At 40.0% G+C, this 19,891-nt stretch overlaps 1 protein-coding gene across 1 annotated transcript; it reads left to right on the forward strand.

Annotated features, from left to right (window-relative positions):
- The first annotated feature begins 2,790 nt into the window (after nt 1-2,790).
- Nucleotides 2,791-19,497, forward strand: LOC309689219 (3',5'-cyclic-AMP phosphodiesterase 7B-like). Its single transcript, XM_082505488.1, has 12 exons — nt 2,791-3,696; nt 7,309-7,398; nt 10,340-10,503; nt 10,597-10,660; nt 10,881-10,976; nt 12,126-12,226; nt 13,398-13,529; nt 13,628-13,719; nt 14,152-14,296; nt 14,429-14,525; nt 14,973-15,053; nt 16,090-19,497. The coding sequence occupies exons 1-12, from the start codon at nt 3,381-3,383 to the stop codon at nt 16,299-16,301; spliced, it is 1,590 nt and encodes a 529-aa protein (XP_082361614.1). The 5' UTR covers nt 2,791-3,380; the 3' UTR covers nt 16,302-19,497.
- The last annotated feature ends 394 nt before the right edge of the window (nt 19,498-19,891 follow it).

Below are 19,891 nucleotides of genomic sequence, written 5' to 3' on the forward strand. Positions count from 1 at the left end.
ATCTAAGCTACAATGAAACAACTATATTCTCAGCACATAGCAATGATACATTTTCAATGAATTACTCTGTTCTACATTTACTCTCACTGCCTGCTTCACACAGTTTCTCACAGTAGTGTATCTTTTATCTTAATGCTCTTTGTCTCGTGATTTCTTAGAACGAACTCCCTGCAAGTGATACGTGGCGTTCAAGGCTATGTTCCTGTCATGTGTGTGTGAGGGTGAGTGCGAGGGTGTTGAAACTTTTGTCTGCATGTGACCGTTTCTCAAGGAAACAATTCCACTGGAAAAACCAAAACTGTTAGTACTGCATCCTCCAAATGAAGTGCATGTAAAGAGGAGCACATGCTATATCTAACTGGCTTACATTCACTGAAATTCATTCAGATTAATAGATTTCAGCAGCCACAGAAATACATATATTTTCAGTAATGTAGCAGGTGATAACAAATAACAGATACTTCCATGTGAAAGTTCATTTTTCCTGCAGAAACAGAGCTTCTAACATCTTAGGGAGCTAGTCACACTAAAATACTAACAACAATATCTACATCAATTTTAGCTGTCATTATGATCTAGTTTTCTGCTTTTATCACATTTTTATCTCACTGTTATGGTTCTGAAAAGCTGGATGGATAAACTCAGCGTTAACAGAGACAACTGATAACCAGCAACCTTGTGATCTCATTTATCAAGGATGCTCAGTGTTGGGCTTCAATGCTGAGGAGCTTCATCAGCCTTGGTTCCTTATGAGAACCAGACTACATTTCAGTGGGTTTGAGAACTGAATATTCTGTTATTTAGTAAAAGAAAGTCGTGACAGGCAGAATTTATAGGCTGCATTTGTGAGTCATCAGTGAATTTCATGTAATAAGTCTTTCCAAAGGCAATGACAACAGTGTTTCTGCAGTTTTGCCATTGCCAGCTTTTTAGGTCCAGCACAAGCAATTTGCAGTGGAAATCCAGGTCTTTAATGGTTGAAAAGACATAAAACAGAGAGGTTTGAACTTGTCTTGAAGTACAAGTCTCTGCTACAATTGGGCCAATAAAATAAATTAGGCTAGAGAAGGGACACAGTTGCATGATGCATAATGGTTGTATGAGATAAAAGAATGAATTAGGCTTAAGGTAGAATTGATCGAACAGAGGATTGCAGAGAGTTAGCTTTAGTTTAGGGACATTAGCTAGCGGATTTAAAAATTACTTCATTTTAATTTTGAAAACTGACCATTTTCTTTTAACATTTCTAAAACATGAAAATCTTCTAAGAATTTAAAGGGGTTTGGGTTGTTTGTTTTTTTTCTCAAATCTTCTTCTGCCACTCTCAAAAACCCTTGCTGTGTTTTGGCCCAGGGCTGGTTAGTCACCTATACTGAAGAATTCAGAGCCAATAAATCACAGCAAATCCACCCAAGTGTTCCTGTGCCAGTGAGGCCTTAATGAATGGTGACTCACAGCATGCACCTCGTTTTACCCCCGAGCAGAAGAAGTTTATAATTGTATTCTGTTGAATCCTGCTCCTGTGGCATTGTTACTGAGTCAGTGCACCTGGGAACAGGGCATTAGTAAAAAAAGAGCTTGTATGCATAAGAGTTAAATAAACTATGCGCCCGTAGAGGTGGGAATCTTAAAATAGCTCCTGATATGCTGATGACGCAGATTGCAAACTCTTTCAGGTGATCTGTCCACTTAGTTGTAATATTCACTGTCAATACAGTGTGCTGATTAGAAAATGCAATATGTAATAGGCTGCAGTGATAGGTGGCTTGCTCTTTGTGGTAACACCATTAGTCAATATTCTGCCAAAGTAATCAGTGACAACTTCCCTCTGTTCTGTGTTTAAATATTTATTAGCACCAAGTCCTGTGCCATACAAATCCCATCCCAACTTCTTAAGTTTTCCCAAAGTAAATAAATAAATAATTTTAAAAAGTTTTTAATGTCAGAGTTGATGATTTAAAGAAAGATCTCCCACTCTGGAGACTGAACCTTGTAAAATGACACAAAAATTACTGCATAAGCATAAGCTAAAAAGTTGGTCCAGCGTTCCACGGCCACGACAAACACTGCATGGTTTCTCCTGGATCTGAGGTTTAGCTAACAGATGGACTCCTCTTTGGTACCGTGAGTGACCTCAGTGCCCCCTCGTCCCCCTAATTTTGCTTCCTTTATAGAAGCTATGTCAGTGGGATTGAAGAAATCCTAAAATTATTCCTTCCACATCCTGACTATAGCCTAAGTTGACATCACCTCGCATTTTGTCCGAATTTCTTCAAGGCTGATCAAAAGTCATGCTCACCAAAGATCTCCGCTCCTGAGTTTTTGCTTCAACTACTACCAGAGCCACACTTGGCCTGCAAGTACCTACGAGCTGCCTTCAGACACCCACAAGCTAACCAAGCCCAATAGGATTGCTTCTCCAGCCTAATGGCTCACTTCACCACTGATGTCCACCGTCTGGTTGAGTTTACTACCTCTATTTATGTTATTGTAATTTTCAATATCTCTCTTTGCTTTAATTTTTTTTTAAGTAATTTGATGCATTGGAAGTTGAATGGACATTATTTAATATTAGTAGTATTTTCTATTGTTTCCATCCAACAATGATGCATATAATTGAAAAAAACTGTAGGCCTGTAGTGAGTTCTTATAGTCTTGTCTGCCTTTAAATGCTAAATTTGTAAAAAATAGACTTAATGTTTTGAACTACCGTTGTTGTGAAAATGAATTCGGGGGACTGATGCGTCTGTGTATATATCCTAAATTCACCTCAAACAGCTTTGGTCTCACTATTCTCATCATGTGACAGAAGCTGTGAACCGAAGCTCGACGGTGTTTCCCACAATCCTATTGGTCTGTTATTGGGCTAGTAGGCAGAGAGAGACGGTGTGTGAGCGAGCTTAGAGAGGGGGAAGGAGGGGCTTTTAGACAACACAACAAGGTTGGCGCGAGTGAGATTGAAGAGGGAAGAGAGAATGCGGCAGAAGGAAGAACCAGACTGTCAGTGGCTCTGGGACAGAGGGATACGCAACGATTCTCTTCTCTTGTTTTTTGGCTTTTCACGGCACCTCACTTTTTGTTTCTTTTTTGTCACTCCTCACCTCTATGCTCTCATTCTTTCTGTTCGACTGACTTTCCTTTTACTGATACCGTGTCTCCCTGCAGTCTCTGTTACACTGTCCTACATCTAGACAACTCCTTCATCCTCACCCATGGCTACCTGACAGTGAGCTTCTCCTTCTGCCTTCCCTCTTCTTCTCCCTCTTTCTTTGTCAACACCACCATATTTTCTCACCCTCTCCTCTGTTTCAGCCTCTGTTTGAGTTTGATATTTTTTGGTGCACCTGTCATCCATCCTTCTATCCCTGCGTGGTATCAAAATGCCTGTCCTAGAGGGACTCTGGGGCCCAGATCTCAGGATGCGGGACACCGGTCTTGATGTTGGGGTCTGTCCAGAGGAGCCTCCTGATTCTCCAGTTTGGGGTCCCCTCAGGACTCCTCCTGTTACATGTGGTGGCCTCTCCCTAGCCCTGGAGCTACCAGCTCTTATACGGCAACTCAGAGCAGCGTGGAGAGCACGCAAGGGAGGCTCTCAGGGGCCAGAGAGAAATCAAGCAAGTCCTTGGGTGGAATCAGGAAAGGAGCAGGAAGAAGAGATAAAGCTGGACACAGAAAACAGGAGTGCACGTGTGGAAGGTAATGCGTCCAAGTTTGAGAGAGACAAATTTCATACGTCTCAGTTTCACCCATTAGCACTGAAATTAGTTTAAGGTCTTGTTTTTTTGTGGTTTTGCAAATGCATTTCATTTTTTTTATTTAAATATTGAGCTTCTGAGTCCGTGCCATGTTTTCACTGTTAACAAGACAGATTTGACAGATTGTCTCTGACAAGCACTCCTCGGGCCGTATGCTTACATGCGCGTGTGGTCGTACGCCACGCAGGTCGAAATGCGGTTCAGAATAGTTCAGACAGCTGAGCAGAGTAGACAGTGAAATGAGGGATTTGGGCTGTAAAGCCAGAGGGTCCATTAAATAAAGCTGTGTTACCATCTGTGAGCTGCAGCTGTCCGTGTGACATCATCAATCAAGCCTATGTCTCTTACTAACGAAGTTCAGCATCAACCGCAATTAAGGACAATGTGTTTTATATTTAACAATCACAGTAATAAAGCATTGGAAAGTTGCACAGCATCAGTTGCATAGCATCATTATCACATAGGATGTGATTCCAAAAACTTACGTTGACTGAGTATTTATTGAATATTTATTTTTGACATTTAGAAGTGTTTTCGGCTCGATCTCGGGCTTCTTCTACGATACCTTCAGTTTGTCTTATCAGTGTTTAGTGAGACTTAACCTTTTAAGGAAAATTAATAGGTTTGAAGTCTGACGGCAACTGGAAAATATTTTTATAATAATCTGATGATTAAAATTGGAACAGCGTGGATTTTTAATAATGAATCGATGATTCATAATGTGGGGAATTACCTTTGCTGACTCAAGCAAGGGGGAAATGGAGAAATACTGTTTTCTGTCGGTGACTTTCCCTGTGATGACCTCATACATGCGACGATTTCTTAATGAGGGCGAATGGCTGTCTGCGCACTGTTTGATATCAGCACATACAAATGTGTGGAGACACTGCTGATAAGTTGTCAGTGGTGATTGTGAGTCATTGTGACATTTACTGTAGCAAGGGCTTAAAGAAAGCGTCACAAAGCACAGATGGATAGTTTTTAAAAAACACAATAAACTTTCATCCTGTGGTTTTGGATGTCAGTCTTAGCAAGACAATGAAGTAGAAGTGCACATACTCATAAAAAAAATAAAAGAATGGTAGCATTACCAGTGGGTTTTTACTGTATCTGGTCAGTGTGTTTACTGTATTTATCTGTGTATCCAGATAAAGCAGCAGCTGTTGGTGGAAGAAAACATCATCTCCCCCTTTGTGTTTAAAATGTGTTTTTCCTTTTGTTGTTGTTGTTTTTTGTTTTGCTTTTTTTTTGGGGGGGGGGGGGGGGGGTTGCTGTCATATGCTGGCACTGCATATGACAGCAATGCATGTGTTAAAATTTCAGAACAGCCCCAAAGTACAGTTTGTGCCACAAACACCCACAGATTCATGGAAGCCAAGTGAATGTATTCCTGTCAGTTCCCCTGTGTCTGCTCGCGTGAGTGGGCGCTATGTGGCAATTGTGCCATCTTGTTTTTGTATTTGGAATCAGGGATTTAACCTCATTTACAAGCGTGCATGTGCACAACAGCATGGTTTGCGTGACGAGGCGCATGTGCGTCGCCGCTTCTTTAATAAAACACCTCCCGACTGATTCACGTTTTCATCTGAAATGACCCAGTTTTGCGCATAGTGGAATCAATGACCTATTTTACCACACGGAGTTAAAGGAAGAGAGAAAGAGAAAGAGGGATGGAGAAGAGGAGCAGGTGGTGATGGAAATGATGGCTCATATTGAGAAGGGATGGGGTGTAGTTGTTGAACGGGAACGAAGGATGAGGGCACTAATGGAGAGGGAGGAGGATGTGCAAAAAGATGCCAAAAATTAGGGAAGAAAATGAAAACTTGGAATGATGTGAATGAAAAATACTGCAGCTTGAATAGAGGGAGAGAGAGGTGGGGGTGGAATTGGTGTGATTGTGTTTGTCTGAGTTAGAAGGAGGATGATCTGTGACTGCGGTGTTTTTCCAGAAGATGTATTTCCTCCTCTCCTCGCGCATCAGAACACAGGATTAAGAGCAAAGAGGCCTTCCCCTTATTCTCCTTTTATTGCAAAAACTAGGCCAGTGGGACTCCTCTGCCTTCTTTAGCAGGCTGAGTCACTTCCCCGCTGCACTTGTTTTTGTTTTTTTTACATGTATAAATCAGGATTTATAACATTTGTGCCATATGTTTTTTCCTGCAAAGCACACATACACACACACATGCAAACACAACATCTACCTGCAAACTCCAACGCTTTGGCAGCTTAAACTTGCATAGCAAGATCTGGCAACTCGAGGGCGTTACCACAGTGACTCAAACCCCATTAACAGGTAGTTCAGTTGCTTTTAGCATCTCCTAAGCAAGACTCAAAGAGGTGATGTGATTTGGCAACCTTAGGGATATAATACGCTCCAGTTCCCCACAACTGACGTGTAAATTATTCAGTATACCCATAGCTTATTCAAGTGCAAATTTTATCTGTGTGCATGTTGGCTGTGACTTAGGACCTAGTTCTTTTGTGTCTCCTCTCTGGCCTCAGAGTGTGTGAATTGCAAAGTGCTAAACAGAGGAAGTATTAGGAGTCTCTGTTTAGCTTTTGTGCTCCTTCTCCATCAGATAGATGCTCGAACCACAAGGAAAACCCAGAAGGGGACCTCTCAGGCTATTCAAGACTGTGGATGAGCGTTCACACAGTTTGCTGAAACACTCGATTCCTTTCAGGAGAAAATTTGCTGTTTGAAATCCATTGGCATTTATCAATATGTTCCCCAGAAAACATTTGTCAGCTGTGTAAACAGTGGAAATCAAGACATTAGGCTGATAAAACAAAACTTTTCAGAGAAGGAACAAAAACAAGACTCCGGCTCTTCAAAGAAATCAATTTTTTTTATAATAGAAAAGAAAAAAGTTCAGGTCTTTCAATTAATCTTTGGTTGTAAGACAAACCAGACATTTGATTCAGATTAAAACCAATTGAAACCATCAGTTTCAGCTACACACACACACAGACACACACACAAAGTTTAGGCAATAACAATCTGATAAAGGCAAAGTGTTAGTGTGATCCATTACAGCTGGAAGGTGGCATGAAATCCATTTTCCTCTGGCAAACCCGGATGAGATGCATGATGTCCTGGTTCTTCTGTGTCATCAAGGATCCTCTTGTTTCACGGGGGCTGATCTGAATCTGAATCCATGAGGCTGATTATCGTGACTATCTACTTTAAGTACAACACTGTTCCCAAAACCCTTCTGGCTGCTCTGTTTTTTGTTCTTTGTAAAGTTTTATTTTGCTGTTTTCACTGCTTTGAGGCATTGTAAACCCACACAGGTTTTTGTTTGTATCATCTCTGCTAAGCACATTGAGTGTACTTACAATGAATTGTCTTATATAAATAAAATTGCCATTGCCGTCAGCCCCTTGTTTGCTCTCATTCCGTCTCTGCGCTTCCTCTTGAAACGTTGACTTATTATTCATGGGGTATGTGTGCCACTAAAAGCCACCATAAAAATATAATCCCAAATCTTTCTTTCTTTATTCATGTTTCTCGGTTACACCCCCTCTGTCTTTCTTTCTTCTCTCCATCTAGCTGATGGCAGGCTGAACACTGGTCAAGCTGGTGTGCTGCTGGCTGAGAGACGAGGCTCTTACCCATTGATTGATCTGCGAATTTTAAAAAGTAAGTCTCCTCATTTAAAAAAAAAAAAATACATGTAAAAAACTATTCTCCTTTATACTTCTTGGAAAATGAAATTTTCTTGGAACAACAATAAACTGTATTTGATTGTTTCTGTATTTCAGTCTAATATTAACACCTACTAAAAGGTACAACAGTGAAATTTAAGTCAAACAGTCAAGATTTAATTGAAGGGCAAACTTTCAGTTTTCATTCAAAGGGTTTAACAAATGTAAATTAATTAAAACTTTGTTTGCAAATCACACACAATATAAGGATTGTTTTTAATACTTGGGTGAAAATCAGCCCATGACTGCCTGAAGTGTAGAACCCATGAGCATCATCAGATACTGTGTTTCATCACTTGAGATGCTCTTCCGGGCTTTTAATGCAGCCACCTTCAGTTGCTGCTTGTTTCTGGGTTTTTCTGCCTTCAGGTTTGTATTTAGTAACTGAAAAGCCTCTCTGTTGTGTTGAGATCAGGTGACTGACTTGGCCATTGAAGAGTATCTTATTTTGCTGCCTTGAGAAACTCTTGGGTTGTTTTTGGAGTTTGCTTTGGGTCATGATCTGGTTGCACTGTGAAGCTCTGTCTGATCAGTTATGCAACATTTGGCTTATTCTGAGCAGAGAGTGTAGCCTTGTACACTTCACAATTCATCCTGCTGCTTCTATCATGCAGTCACATCATCAATAAACACCATCCAGCCATACATGCCTATGCCATAACATTACCTCCACCATGTTTGACAGATGATGTGGTATGCTCCGGATCATGAGCTGTTCCTCTCCTTCTCCATACTTTTCTCTTCCCATCATTCTGGTGCAAGGTTTCACCTGTCAGATTCTTTTTTCTTTTCCGAACTGTGAAAACTCTTTGAGGTAGGGCTGTGCGATATGACCAAAATCTCATATCCCGAAATAAGAATTCTATTTTCCCGATAACGTTATAAATCACAAAAATTTTACATTTCCTGTAAATTCTGTGAATCTCAGGCAGCTCGACTTGCGTGAAATGTTTCCAGCTGCGCGTCCTTCACCCTGAGTCGAGGGTTTTAACCGATGCATGAAACTATATATTTTTAGACATAAGTTGTATTTATTACACGGCGTGCTGCGGGTTGCCTGTTCTAACGTTTGAGTCTAAGGTTTATTTTTTAGCACCTGGCGGCTGTTTTTTTACTTCTCATCCGTAAATAATCTGCTCTTTCACGTGATTCTGTTTATTTTGAAAAGTCTCAACAGGATCTTGAGCTTTATTGTGAAAAGTTTATGTGGAACATAAACAAGCGGACACGCGAAGGTGTTACCGTCGTTGTTGCTAACCACAACGCATAAAAACAGGCGCTTGTCCGTCAGTAGTGTGGTTATATTACATATAAGAGAAAGAGAGAACTTTAAGAAATTAATATAGCCACTACAGTGACCATCAGAACGATGAAAAAATATTGTCGTAAACAGTCTAATCTTGCCTTGTTGTTCTTGAGTGTTTACCAGTGATTTGCACCTTGTTGTGAACAATGATACACCTCCTCCAGAGGTGTGTTCATGACTTGGTTAGATGTTGTAAAGTTGTTTTTCTGAACCATGTAAATGATTGTATCGTCATCCACTTTAACTGTCTTCTGTGGTCTTTCAGGTCTTCGAGTGTTACTTAACTGGTATTCCTTCGTTTTAAGAATGTACCAGATTGTAGATTTAGCCACTCCTAAAGTTTTTGCTCCTTCTGTGATAAGTTTGTTTTATCAGCCTAATGTTGGCTCTCTCACTTACCCTGATCTCTTTGAATCATCTCCAGATATTGTCTGTATCATTTGGGAACAGGCCTCATCTGTCCATGAAACTGCTTGTCAGTCAATTGTTATGTATTATTGTAGGGTCTACCTTACAATATAAAGCACCTTGAGGCGACTGTTGTTGTGATTTGGTGCTGTATAAATAAAATTGAATTGAATTGAATTAAATTAAATTATTTTTGACCCCTCTTTAACTGTGTTAAAGAGTGGCTGTAAGTCATAAACAATTAATGCACAATTTTTTTTAACCCCCTTATCTTAAAGCAGAAAGTCTGCACTTTAATCACATCTATTTTTTCTTTCTTTGATTTAAAATCCACTGATGTTGTTCACAGAGGCCAAGCAGTCTCTTTGTTCAAAACAGTTACCTAACTGTACATCAGTGTGAAGCAGTGTTAGTCGTGTCAACCTAAGAAAGTGCTCAAATTTCTTAGTTTTTTTTTCTTGTTACATAACAATTACAAAATACTATCCTTGTAAACCACAAAGGCCTTCTAGAAAAGACTGTCTGACATTCCCCCCTCCCTTTTTTTTGGCTTTTTACTAAGCTGTTTATTTCAGCTATAAATACATTTAATGACTAACAACACATGGTAAAAACAAACAAACAGTTTTTATGAGTGCTTCTGATTTTAACATATATATATTTCTCTTGTTTTACTGGCATCAGGTTGGATGTGATAGGCTACTACTGCCAGATGGTGGCAGCAATGTGCCTGTAAGCAGTTTACTGAGCATGATGAAACAATAACAAGAAGAAAAAAAACAAAGCAGTAAAACATGTGTGCCACTGTGAAATTAGATGCTACTGTATAAACAGGAGAAACATGCAAAGCCAGAGACAACCACAGCTTTCATGAAGGAGGTTCAGTGCAAACTCATATCACAAGTCTACCACAACTATGCACAGTCATTTGAGCAGGGGTGGAAGAGGGGATTTTCAAAGAGTAGGCAAATACCTCCTGGTGAATAAATTATTTTTGAAATTCCCACCCTTTGTAATGATGGGGTTTTACCTAAAATATTTCTCTTCTTGGTTTCTGTGACAGAACAACATACCATTTAAATCCTGTAGGTCACCCATTTGTGTAGAAAACGTGTTTCAGCTATTCACACAACATGCATTTTCTTTCTTTTTGTAATTTAAGCCAGTGCCCAACAGGGGGAGGTAGAGACCGTCACCAGGAGAAAGGTGAAGCGTCTCCTGAGCTTCCAGAGATACTGCCACGCCTCTAGGTTGCTGAGGGGGTTAGTTCCTCACACCCCCAGGTCCTTACACTTGCTTGATGATGACTACCTGGGACAAGCTGCTGTGAGAAAACACACAGACATATTCATATGCAGTCAAAGCCATACACATATTCCCAACAGATAAAGTCTGACAATTTTCTTTCTTTCTTTCTAGCACATGCTATCAAAAGTAGGCACATGGAACTTTGACATTTTCCTCTTCGATCGTCTTACAAACGGTGAGGTGATTTATTATTAAATTGGTTATTTTCATAAACTTTTTTGACCCCCACCTACAGGATACAATCCACCATCACTCTATGCATGCTTCCAGCACAAACACTGTATAAAGTTATTCCATATGAAATGTAAAACGTGATTTATTTATTTTTTTAACTTGGTGGACTTACTGATCTGAGTTATATGAATTCTTTTGAATGTCAATGTTGTGTGCTTTAGGTAACAGCCTGGTGACGCTGATGTGCCATCTCTTCAATGTCTACGATCTCATTCACCACTTTCAGCTGGATATGGTCAAACTTAACAGGTTTCTTGGTAAGCTGCAATAAAGTGTTCATAGTTTTTTTAAGCTTCCGACTTAAGGAATTCTTTCTCAGCTTTAAAACACTGCTGTCCTTACACATAATTATTTCTCCTGCCTCCATAGAAACATTACTTACTATGAAGTGCGCCTGCACTGTTATTTTGGCGGGACTGAAAGCTGAGAAGGAAAACTCCCAATTGCTTTTTACTCAACCAGTAAATCATTACAAAAGAGACTCTGAGCACTAACAACAAATCTGGGCAAAGTGATAGTCCGCACATTCCTGTAGTAAGTGAATATTAACCCAGTAACCATAGCAAGCTAAATGGTACCTCATAGACACTGCAGAGTAACAATGAGCTACGTGTTGTTATGGCAACAGAGCACACAGTCAACATCGTTTTGTAATTTCACACAGCAGAGGAAAGAAACACAATCTATGGGTTCAAGTATAAATGAATTTTTGCACGATGGAAATTACATTGAATGCCCCGCCAAAATACTATCTGTCTACCTATCACCTGCCAGCTTCCTAGTACTGTGCAAGTCAGTGTGATGTCTGATTGTGCTGGGTGTAATGTAAAGATAATGCAGGAAGTAGTGTGGTAAAATCACAACAAACAAGTATTTATTATTTTCTGTAGTGAGATTATGTCTTAAACTGATCATATCCAGTGCCAGCTGACCCGATTCAGACATTGTCTGGACTTTGTGTGCGTAAACTGATCGCAGTAAAGACATTTCAAGTCATCAGAATTTTATAAAACTAATTAGCCATTTATAGGACTTGTTAAGGAGTAAACACATCACCCGCTGTGTTCACTCCTTCTGAATCAAACTCTGGTTCTTTTTCTATCGCGGTGCAGTTTGCTTGTGCAGGTGTGAATGTGGTTATCACACCATGGTGTGACTATGATCCAAGCTATGAGGATTCAGCTCCCACATACCAAGAGACCATTAATAATTGACATATGAAACTATCTAGCACATATATTTGTTTCGCAGGCCGGACGTGACACCCTTGGACCAGGGTAAACAAACTGTTGGTGTGAAAACACCCTTAAAATCAAATGGAGATTGAAACAGTCAAAACAGTAGTGCAGGTCAGTGGTGTGAAAGTCGTGTTTCACAGGGTTTGGCCTTGTGTTTTTCCTTGCTAGGCATGGTGCAGGAGGACTACCACTCCCAAAATCCCTATCACAATGCTGTTCATGCTGCTGATGTTACTCAAGCCATGTACTGCTACCTAAGGGAGCCCAAGGTAATGAATAATACTGTATTCACACACACGCGCTCTGCCTCTCTCTATCTGTCATACTCACACTGTAAGACCTCACCAGGCTAAGCTTCTCCTTGACATATTCTATTAGCTTTGTTCCCTCTGGGATAATTCCCGCTCACTTAGACTCAACGACACATCAATCCATAGCTCTGAGAACTCTCCAAAGCCCTCTGACCAGATTAAGCTTCTCTGCATCTTTCCCTTTTTTCAGTAATTGCTTTTGTGTCCTCTTTTGCTCTGTGAAGTGCTTTGTGATGCTTCTATTTCGGTAAAAGCCCTGAATGAAATTCAGTCAGCACACGCACCAGTGTGTCATAGACAACAAACATTCCTTTATAAGAACAGGCCTGGAGGTCAATATTCTATGATTACATGCTATGGCACACATCTAGGCTTTAACTGCAAGTACTTTAAATGGCATGATACACAATTTGTTTTCTCCAGCAGGTAATATTTGTAGGCTGTGCTATGAAAGTTAGAGGTGCTTTATACCACATTCAGATCTACTGAATGAGTAAAGCACAAGAATCACAGACCAAAACGCTCACATTATGTAGACGCACACACACATATTTTATCTACAGTCTGAGAAGCTGTTTTTAAAAGTGCTACAGTCATCAGCCCACATAAAATATTTAAAAAACAAACATATTACGGTGTGCCCCCACAATGCCAACAAGTGCATTTTCTTTCTTGCCTTCTCTTTTGAATGATTCTAGTTGAGTGAATTTATAAAATACATATTTTAGCCTGGTTTTCTGAAAATTGGTGTCACTTTGGCATGCAGACTGGAGCAGCCAGAGATCAAACTACCGAGCTTCCAATTAGTGGATGATCTGCCCTACCTCCTAAACTACAGCTGGTGTAGCCAGTAGCTACTTAAACACGCAGATACTGTTTGTTTTTGGTTTTTTTATGCCACTGCATGAATGTTTAAAATCTCATACACAGCCTCTTTTGTAAGTACCAACTGTAAAAACAGACCCAAGAAGTGGCAGTAATAAGAAAACTGGGCACTTGTCAGACTTAGTATTATTCTCCAAAGAACACGTGTCTTTTCACAATCAAGCAAATAAGCTTTCTTTAAAATTTCTTTAAAATGAGTCCAAGTCTTCCTCCTGTGTAAAGAACAAACATTGCTGTGTTGTAGCTGGCAGAGCATCTGAGTCCTCTGGACATATTCCTGGGTCTGATGGCAGCAGCTGCCCATGACGTGGACCATCCTGGAGTCAACCAGCCCTTCCTCATCAAGACCAGACACCACCTGGCATCCCTCTACCAGGTACACACCAGTTTGCAGATGGATGTCAGCGTGTGGATGAAGGGCCTTGTGTCTCGGCCTGTTTGAAACACAGTTTGGTTTTTATTTGTCCTGTCTAGAACACATCTGTGCTGGAGAGTCACCACTGGAGATCTACTGTGGGCATGCTGCGAGAGTCGGGACTGCTGTCCCACCTGCCTGCTGACATGTCGTAAGAACACACAAACACGAATACAGCATAGCAGGCTGATTTGGATATTTGAAAGTGTTACTGTAAAATTTCATTTGTTTAAATGGACAATATGCAGGCTTAAGCTTTAACTTGCACAATATAATGGCTCTAAAACGTAAATCCATCTGTGTTTGGACTGAGAGCCTCACGTCCACTATGTAAGTCTTTTGGAGGGAAGTATTCTAGTACTACTTTATACAATTAAAGCATTTTTGCTACTCTTGTTTCTTTGCACCATGAGTCTTTGAGCCTTCACAAGAAGGTCAGAGGTCAGTCTCGGTATGTGAGCGCCAACCAAGGAGCTCTCCATGTAGGACGTTATTGTAAAAACAGTTGTTGCTCGGTTACAGGTGGAGTTGAAAGTTTATGTTTTGCTGTTTCATCTTGGTGACGCTTCCCTCTTTTCTGCAGGCGAGACATTGAACAGCGGTTGGGCTCTCTCATCCTGGCTACAGACATAAACAGACAAAATGAGTTCCTAATGACCTTCAGAGAACATCTGGACAACCAGGACCTGGATCTTCAGCTGGCTTCACACAGACACTTTATACTGCAGGTATAGTGCACCGTCTCCATTTCTCATAGCAATTCTTCCTGTGACTTCAGCTTCATTATAAGCTGAATTTGAATGAAAACCTTCTCTACATTTACCGTATATGTGCATTTCTTTCAATCTGCAAACCTGCAGATTGCGCTCAAGTGTGCAGATATCTGTAATCCATGTCGGGTTTGGGAGCTAAGCAGGCAGTGGAGCGAGCGGGTGTGTGAGGAATTCTACAGACAGGGTGAGAGGATGTCTTATCTCAATTTATGTCAAGGTTTTCTCAAATGATCAGTGACATGATCAGTTCATACTTTTACTAATATTCAGTGTTAAAACCAAATGTGCATTTCTTCAAAATACCATTTCATTGTTTAATAACAGCAATACTCTTTCTGTCTTGCAAAGCAATTAAAAAATTCAAGCAAAACTCAATATTGATGTAAAAAAGAAAAAGAAATAGGACATCTCTAAATGTGAGATCAATTAAATGTGTGTTGTTTTATCATAAATGTATTCAATTTAGCCACCACTACCTACTAGTTATGCAGAGATGTCATTTTTGCAAATAAAGACATCACTGTGTTTGAAGTCTATACACAGTATTTTGTTTTTTAACAGAGATTAACATCTGTATCTCTCTTCATTATGTCTTATATCTGTTTTCTGAGTTCTGGCATTTAACCTGCAGGTGACCTGGAGAAGAAGTTTGACCTAGAGATCAGTCCTCTCTGCAACCAACAGTCTGACTCTGTCCCAGCCATTCAGATAGGTGAGTACTAGAGTGCACTTACAGACACACAACTGCACTTCATAGGGGCTCTCTGTGTACAATAAAAAGAAAGCACAACCCCTTTAATTCTAAGGTTTTATATATCAGGAGTTAATACAGTTTATCTGATCAACTACAAAACATCAAATATTTCACTGTGTCATTAATTGTTAAACAAAAACTAAGCCAAAAAGGAAGAAGCGGTTTGCAAAGGGCTAAGTATATCTTTACTGCTTCCACAGAAAACTGCTAAAAAAAACCCCAAGAGCTACATCTCAGACTCTATAGGCCTCAGTTAGCATGTGAGATGTTAAAGTTCATGACAGTTCAGTCAGAAAAAGACTAAACAAGTTTGGCTTGTTTGGAAGGGTTGCCAGGAGAAAATGAAACACAGCACACTCATATCAGCAAGGAGGTGGAGGGGTGATGATTTGGGCTTGTTTTTCCAGCCAAAGGACTCGGGCACCTTGGAGTCACTGAAACAACGATGAGCTCCTCTGTATACCAATTCTATAGTCAGCTAAAGCTGGGCTAAAACTGAATCGTGCAACTTTTCAGTGATCCCCAGCTCAGCAGCAAATCTACAACAGAATGGCTGAAAAAGAAACAAATTAAGATGTTACCCAGTAAAAGTCCAGACCTGTGGCAGGACCTTAATAAATGAATGGCGACAAACCTTAATAGCCAAAAGCACTATTGTAAAGAAGAGCGAGCCAAAATTCCCCCACGGTGATGTGGCAGACTGATAAAGTCACACAGAAAAAAAATTATTGTTGTTCTATAAGATACTGAATCACCCTGCGTTTGCATTTTGTCTTAGCTTTGTTAAATCAATAATGACGGTGTAATATGTCATGGTTTTTTTTCGTCTCAGGTTGTATTTACCTACATTTAAGACCTGGTGATGGCTAGATTTTTCTTTTATTGTGTACTAATACGGAAATACTTAGAATCAAAAGGGAGCGCGCTTTCTTTTCGCCCTGTTCGCGAATGCCGTACCGTGTGTACCTAACAGAAGATGTCTGTGTGTTTTAAGGTTTTATTTCCTACATTGTGGAGCCCTTGTTTGAGGAGTGGCACCGCTTCACTGAGCCCAGCCTGCTCAGCCAAACAATGCTAGATCACCTGCACAAGAACAAAGCTAACTGGAGCAGCTTACGATGTGCTCACACACCTTCAGATGTGCAAGGCCGCTCCCAAGCTGAGGAGCCTGAAGGAGAAGTTGGAGAGGGAGCAGACATCTCTTAATCTCCCTCCTCTTTCACGGGGTGTTTCATCTTCCTTTATAAATGGAGGAAAGGAGTGTTTTCAACTCCCCTGTTGTGTCCTCCAGGGTGTTTGCTCCCACAGCCTTTTGTCCACGGCTCTGAAAGTGGGAGCACTGGGTTGGGTTGGATACGTGAGAAATGGGTCCCTCTGCAGGAGCAAAGGATTGTAGCGCTGCAGGAATGATGAAAATGGAGGGAGATTTTCACAGTTACGCAGTCAGGATGGATGATCTTAGTAAATTAATGCAAATTTTGACAAAGTCATGCCTTGCTTAATAACCTGTTGATAATATGTGCTTCAAATTAACTGAGGAAAGTGGGAACAGAATGAAAAGTCTGGCAGAAGAGGATGAGTGAAGACAAATGTTAGTGTGTGATTGTGCAATGCTACTGGGAGAGTTTTTTAAAAAGCCAAAATTATATACAAATCAGCTGGACGGTGGTGGAATCATGATGTAAAATAGATGAAAAAATAGGTGGAATATATAAATATATCAAATATACTATGCTTTTTAAACATTTAGACAGTATATATTAAGCTCTTTACTTTTTCCTCATTTTGTACTGCTTGAACTCCTGTTGGATGCTTTTTCAATCAAGTGTCTCACTTGTCTACTTTTCACTGAAGTGCGTTTTTAACTAAAAGCACTAAGTTGGTATGTCAAGGTACAGTAAACTGTAACATGTATTCTGTTTTAACCTGAAAGAGTGACCCAGATAATAAATACCCTTTCTGACTTATACGCACACACACACACACACACATACACAAAAGTGTCATCAGCCGCTAGATGCTGAACACTGACCGTCAGGTGGATGCTTGTTTTTGTGACTCGAGCTCGCTCGCCGAACGCAAACGAGAGCCATTTTTAACAAAAAACAACCAGTTTGTCTTCATGCAATGTTACGCTGTGTAAATACTGTGATATACAACCTCAGCACTTCACATGCCAAAATCTCAGCAATGTGTTCATCTACTTACAGGGTATGGTCACTCTTTGTAACAACTTTATAGGTGCATTTATTTCTAACCTCACTTTATAAGCTCATATACAACAAAGCCTTAACAGCAACTTGGTCTGTCTGTGAAGCATATTGTGTAAGGAGTTTTGTTTTTTGGAGAAGCTTTTTTACAGTGTATGCCTGTTTTTCTTCAGCCATACCAGCATATACTGAAACACACGCACAGTGCTGTAGCAGCTTGTTTCCTGATTGATCTTTCACCCGCTATCGGGGTCAGATTAGGTCGTACAACGGATAAACAAGGCCAAGGTGCCCATATACCGTTATGACACATCATCTCACTGCTTTGTTACCTCTCTCAGACTTTTGTACTTGGTACAGTATCCTGTCTTAGTGTATGCCATGAAGAGACTTGGGCCAATTAGTAACTGCAAATACCTCTTAATTCATATTTATTCTGCAGTGTTACAGAGAAGTATATGCCATACTTACTAAAAATCTATATGGTTTAAATGGTGTTTATAATATGTATTATGTCAATGGTGAGAGTCATCCATAGAAATTAAAATGTGTGTAAATACTGGTTGGTCCAATTACCAAACACACTGCTGTTAAACAGTCTATTTTTTAGCACTCTGCTCTGGTTCTATACAGTTTGGGTTGTCACATGTATGCAGTGTTTACAGATGCCCGGGTTTTCCTGAGCTACAAAGGAGCTTTACGATTCCACCGACCCAGCCGACACGCAGTATATTCTGTACACAATGGTTCTACAGCATAATTAAAGCTCCAGTAATGACATGTTCACAGAAAGTGTAAGATTAATGACGTTTCTATGATGTCTTTTTTTTTCTAAAGCTGCGCTAGCTGTGTTTTAATGTGCAATAAAGTTAAAAGTCACTGGCCGAGTTGTATGAAAAAGGCCGTATTCATATCTGTAGCTCTGGTTATTAATGGGTAAATTATTAACGTGTCTTCACTGTAGCACTCTGTTGGCTTTGCTCAGACTCGCACTGTTGTTTGGCGTGCGCTCCTATGTCACTGTTATCACCTGTGAAAAGGTTTCATTACTGCATTGGCGCACACTGGCCTGTTTGATTGCATGTAGTGACAGCAGAGAAAGTTTACCGACTAATTCAGCCTCGTTTTCATTTGTGAGTTCTGCTCCCTTTGCCGAGAGCAAATCTGTTTTGTTTTTTACCATTAATACCGAGTGAAAAAACATATAAATATGCTACCTGAACAGTATTGAATTCTGAAGTCACACGTTACTGCCATACTGTAGACCCAGTCCAGACAGAAGGCCTCAGACTGCCTTGTATTCAAATACCTCTCAGAATTAGCACTGATACAGGGTAACTGAGCCATACTGACTTTACTTACTATTATATGTACTGTATGTCTATATGCCAGAGTAATTATAGTATCGACATTACCATAAATATATCTCACGAAAAAGAAGTCTGTGAATTTATATTTTGATTCTCTAAAATAACAGTCGCACCCAGCTGTTTTTTATACCTTATACATAGCATATACTCGTAGAACAACATGTTACAGAATCCTCTGATTTACGTCCTCTGAGGGTATTCTGCAATCAGCAATAACCGACTAACTGTTTGCAAATAACAAAGAAATTTAATGCCGCAACAGATTTTAATCTCACCAATAATCAAATGTCCTTCATTGCGTATAGTGCAGTAACTTAATGATTTCTAGAGAAAGTGAACGCAGTGCTTAAGACTTCAATATATAAGCTCCATTTTCAGTTCTTCTAGTACTCCTCATACTTTAGCTTAAAGTTCCCGGTCAGTTTCTGACTGTGAAATCTGGATCTTTTCCTATTGCATGCTCTTCATCTGCAAAAGGAGTCTTCTCAGTTTTAATTGTTCATATTTCTGTGTGCTACCTTATGGACTATTATTATTACTACAGTGCATAATTATTAGCACAGCAGCTGAATTAAACAGAATATTTTTTGAATGAAACCTTTCACATAAAGCTCTCGATATCCTGTATCACTAATAGAGGGAACTGGAAATTAAAGAGCTGTTTGCACTATGTCTGTCATGCAGTCTAAACAAGAAAAGAGTCTCTATATGGAAAGGTGGGGTGTCTGACGGGTCCTCTGACTGCTCGACTGTACATTTGTGTTCTGACAACCACCCTCTGAGCACTGTGAACAATATAATAAAAGATTTTCAATAACCATACGAGGTCTCAGTTTTTTTGTATCTGTATTTGTGCTCTAAAAAGAAAGAAAACGGGAGGACTAAATGGGAGTTTTAGCAGCTGTAATAAGTACAATTGACCACTAGGTGGTGACAAATCAATTTCACTGGCTTTGATGCCATGCCATTAGTCTTCAATGACACGAGGGCACCTTTGTCTGCTGTTTTGTTTACAGTATGACTACAGTTGTTAACCAGGCAACCAACATGATGATTTATGGGATGTAGGTATGGCTCGGGGTTATGAGCTCTTATGTAAAACATAAATAAATAGAAGAAGAAAGATGGGGCAGAATCAAGCAGCATGGAGTCGTGTTTATTGCAGTTGCAGGGCAAAGACAGAAGATGAAAGAATCTAGACTTTTAAAATTGCCAA

The sequence above is a fragment of the Aulonocara stuartgranti genome (genome assembly GCF_965226115.1).
Source record: "Aulonocara stuartgranti genome assembly, chromosome: 15".
In the NCBI taxonomy this organism is placed as follows: Eukaryota; Metazoa; Chordata; class Actinopteri; order Cichliformes; family Cichlidae; genus Aulonocara; species Aulonocara stuartgranti.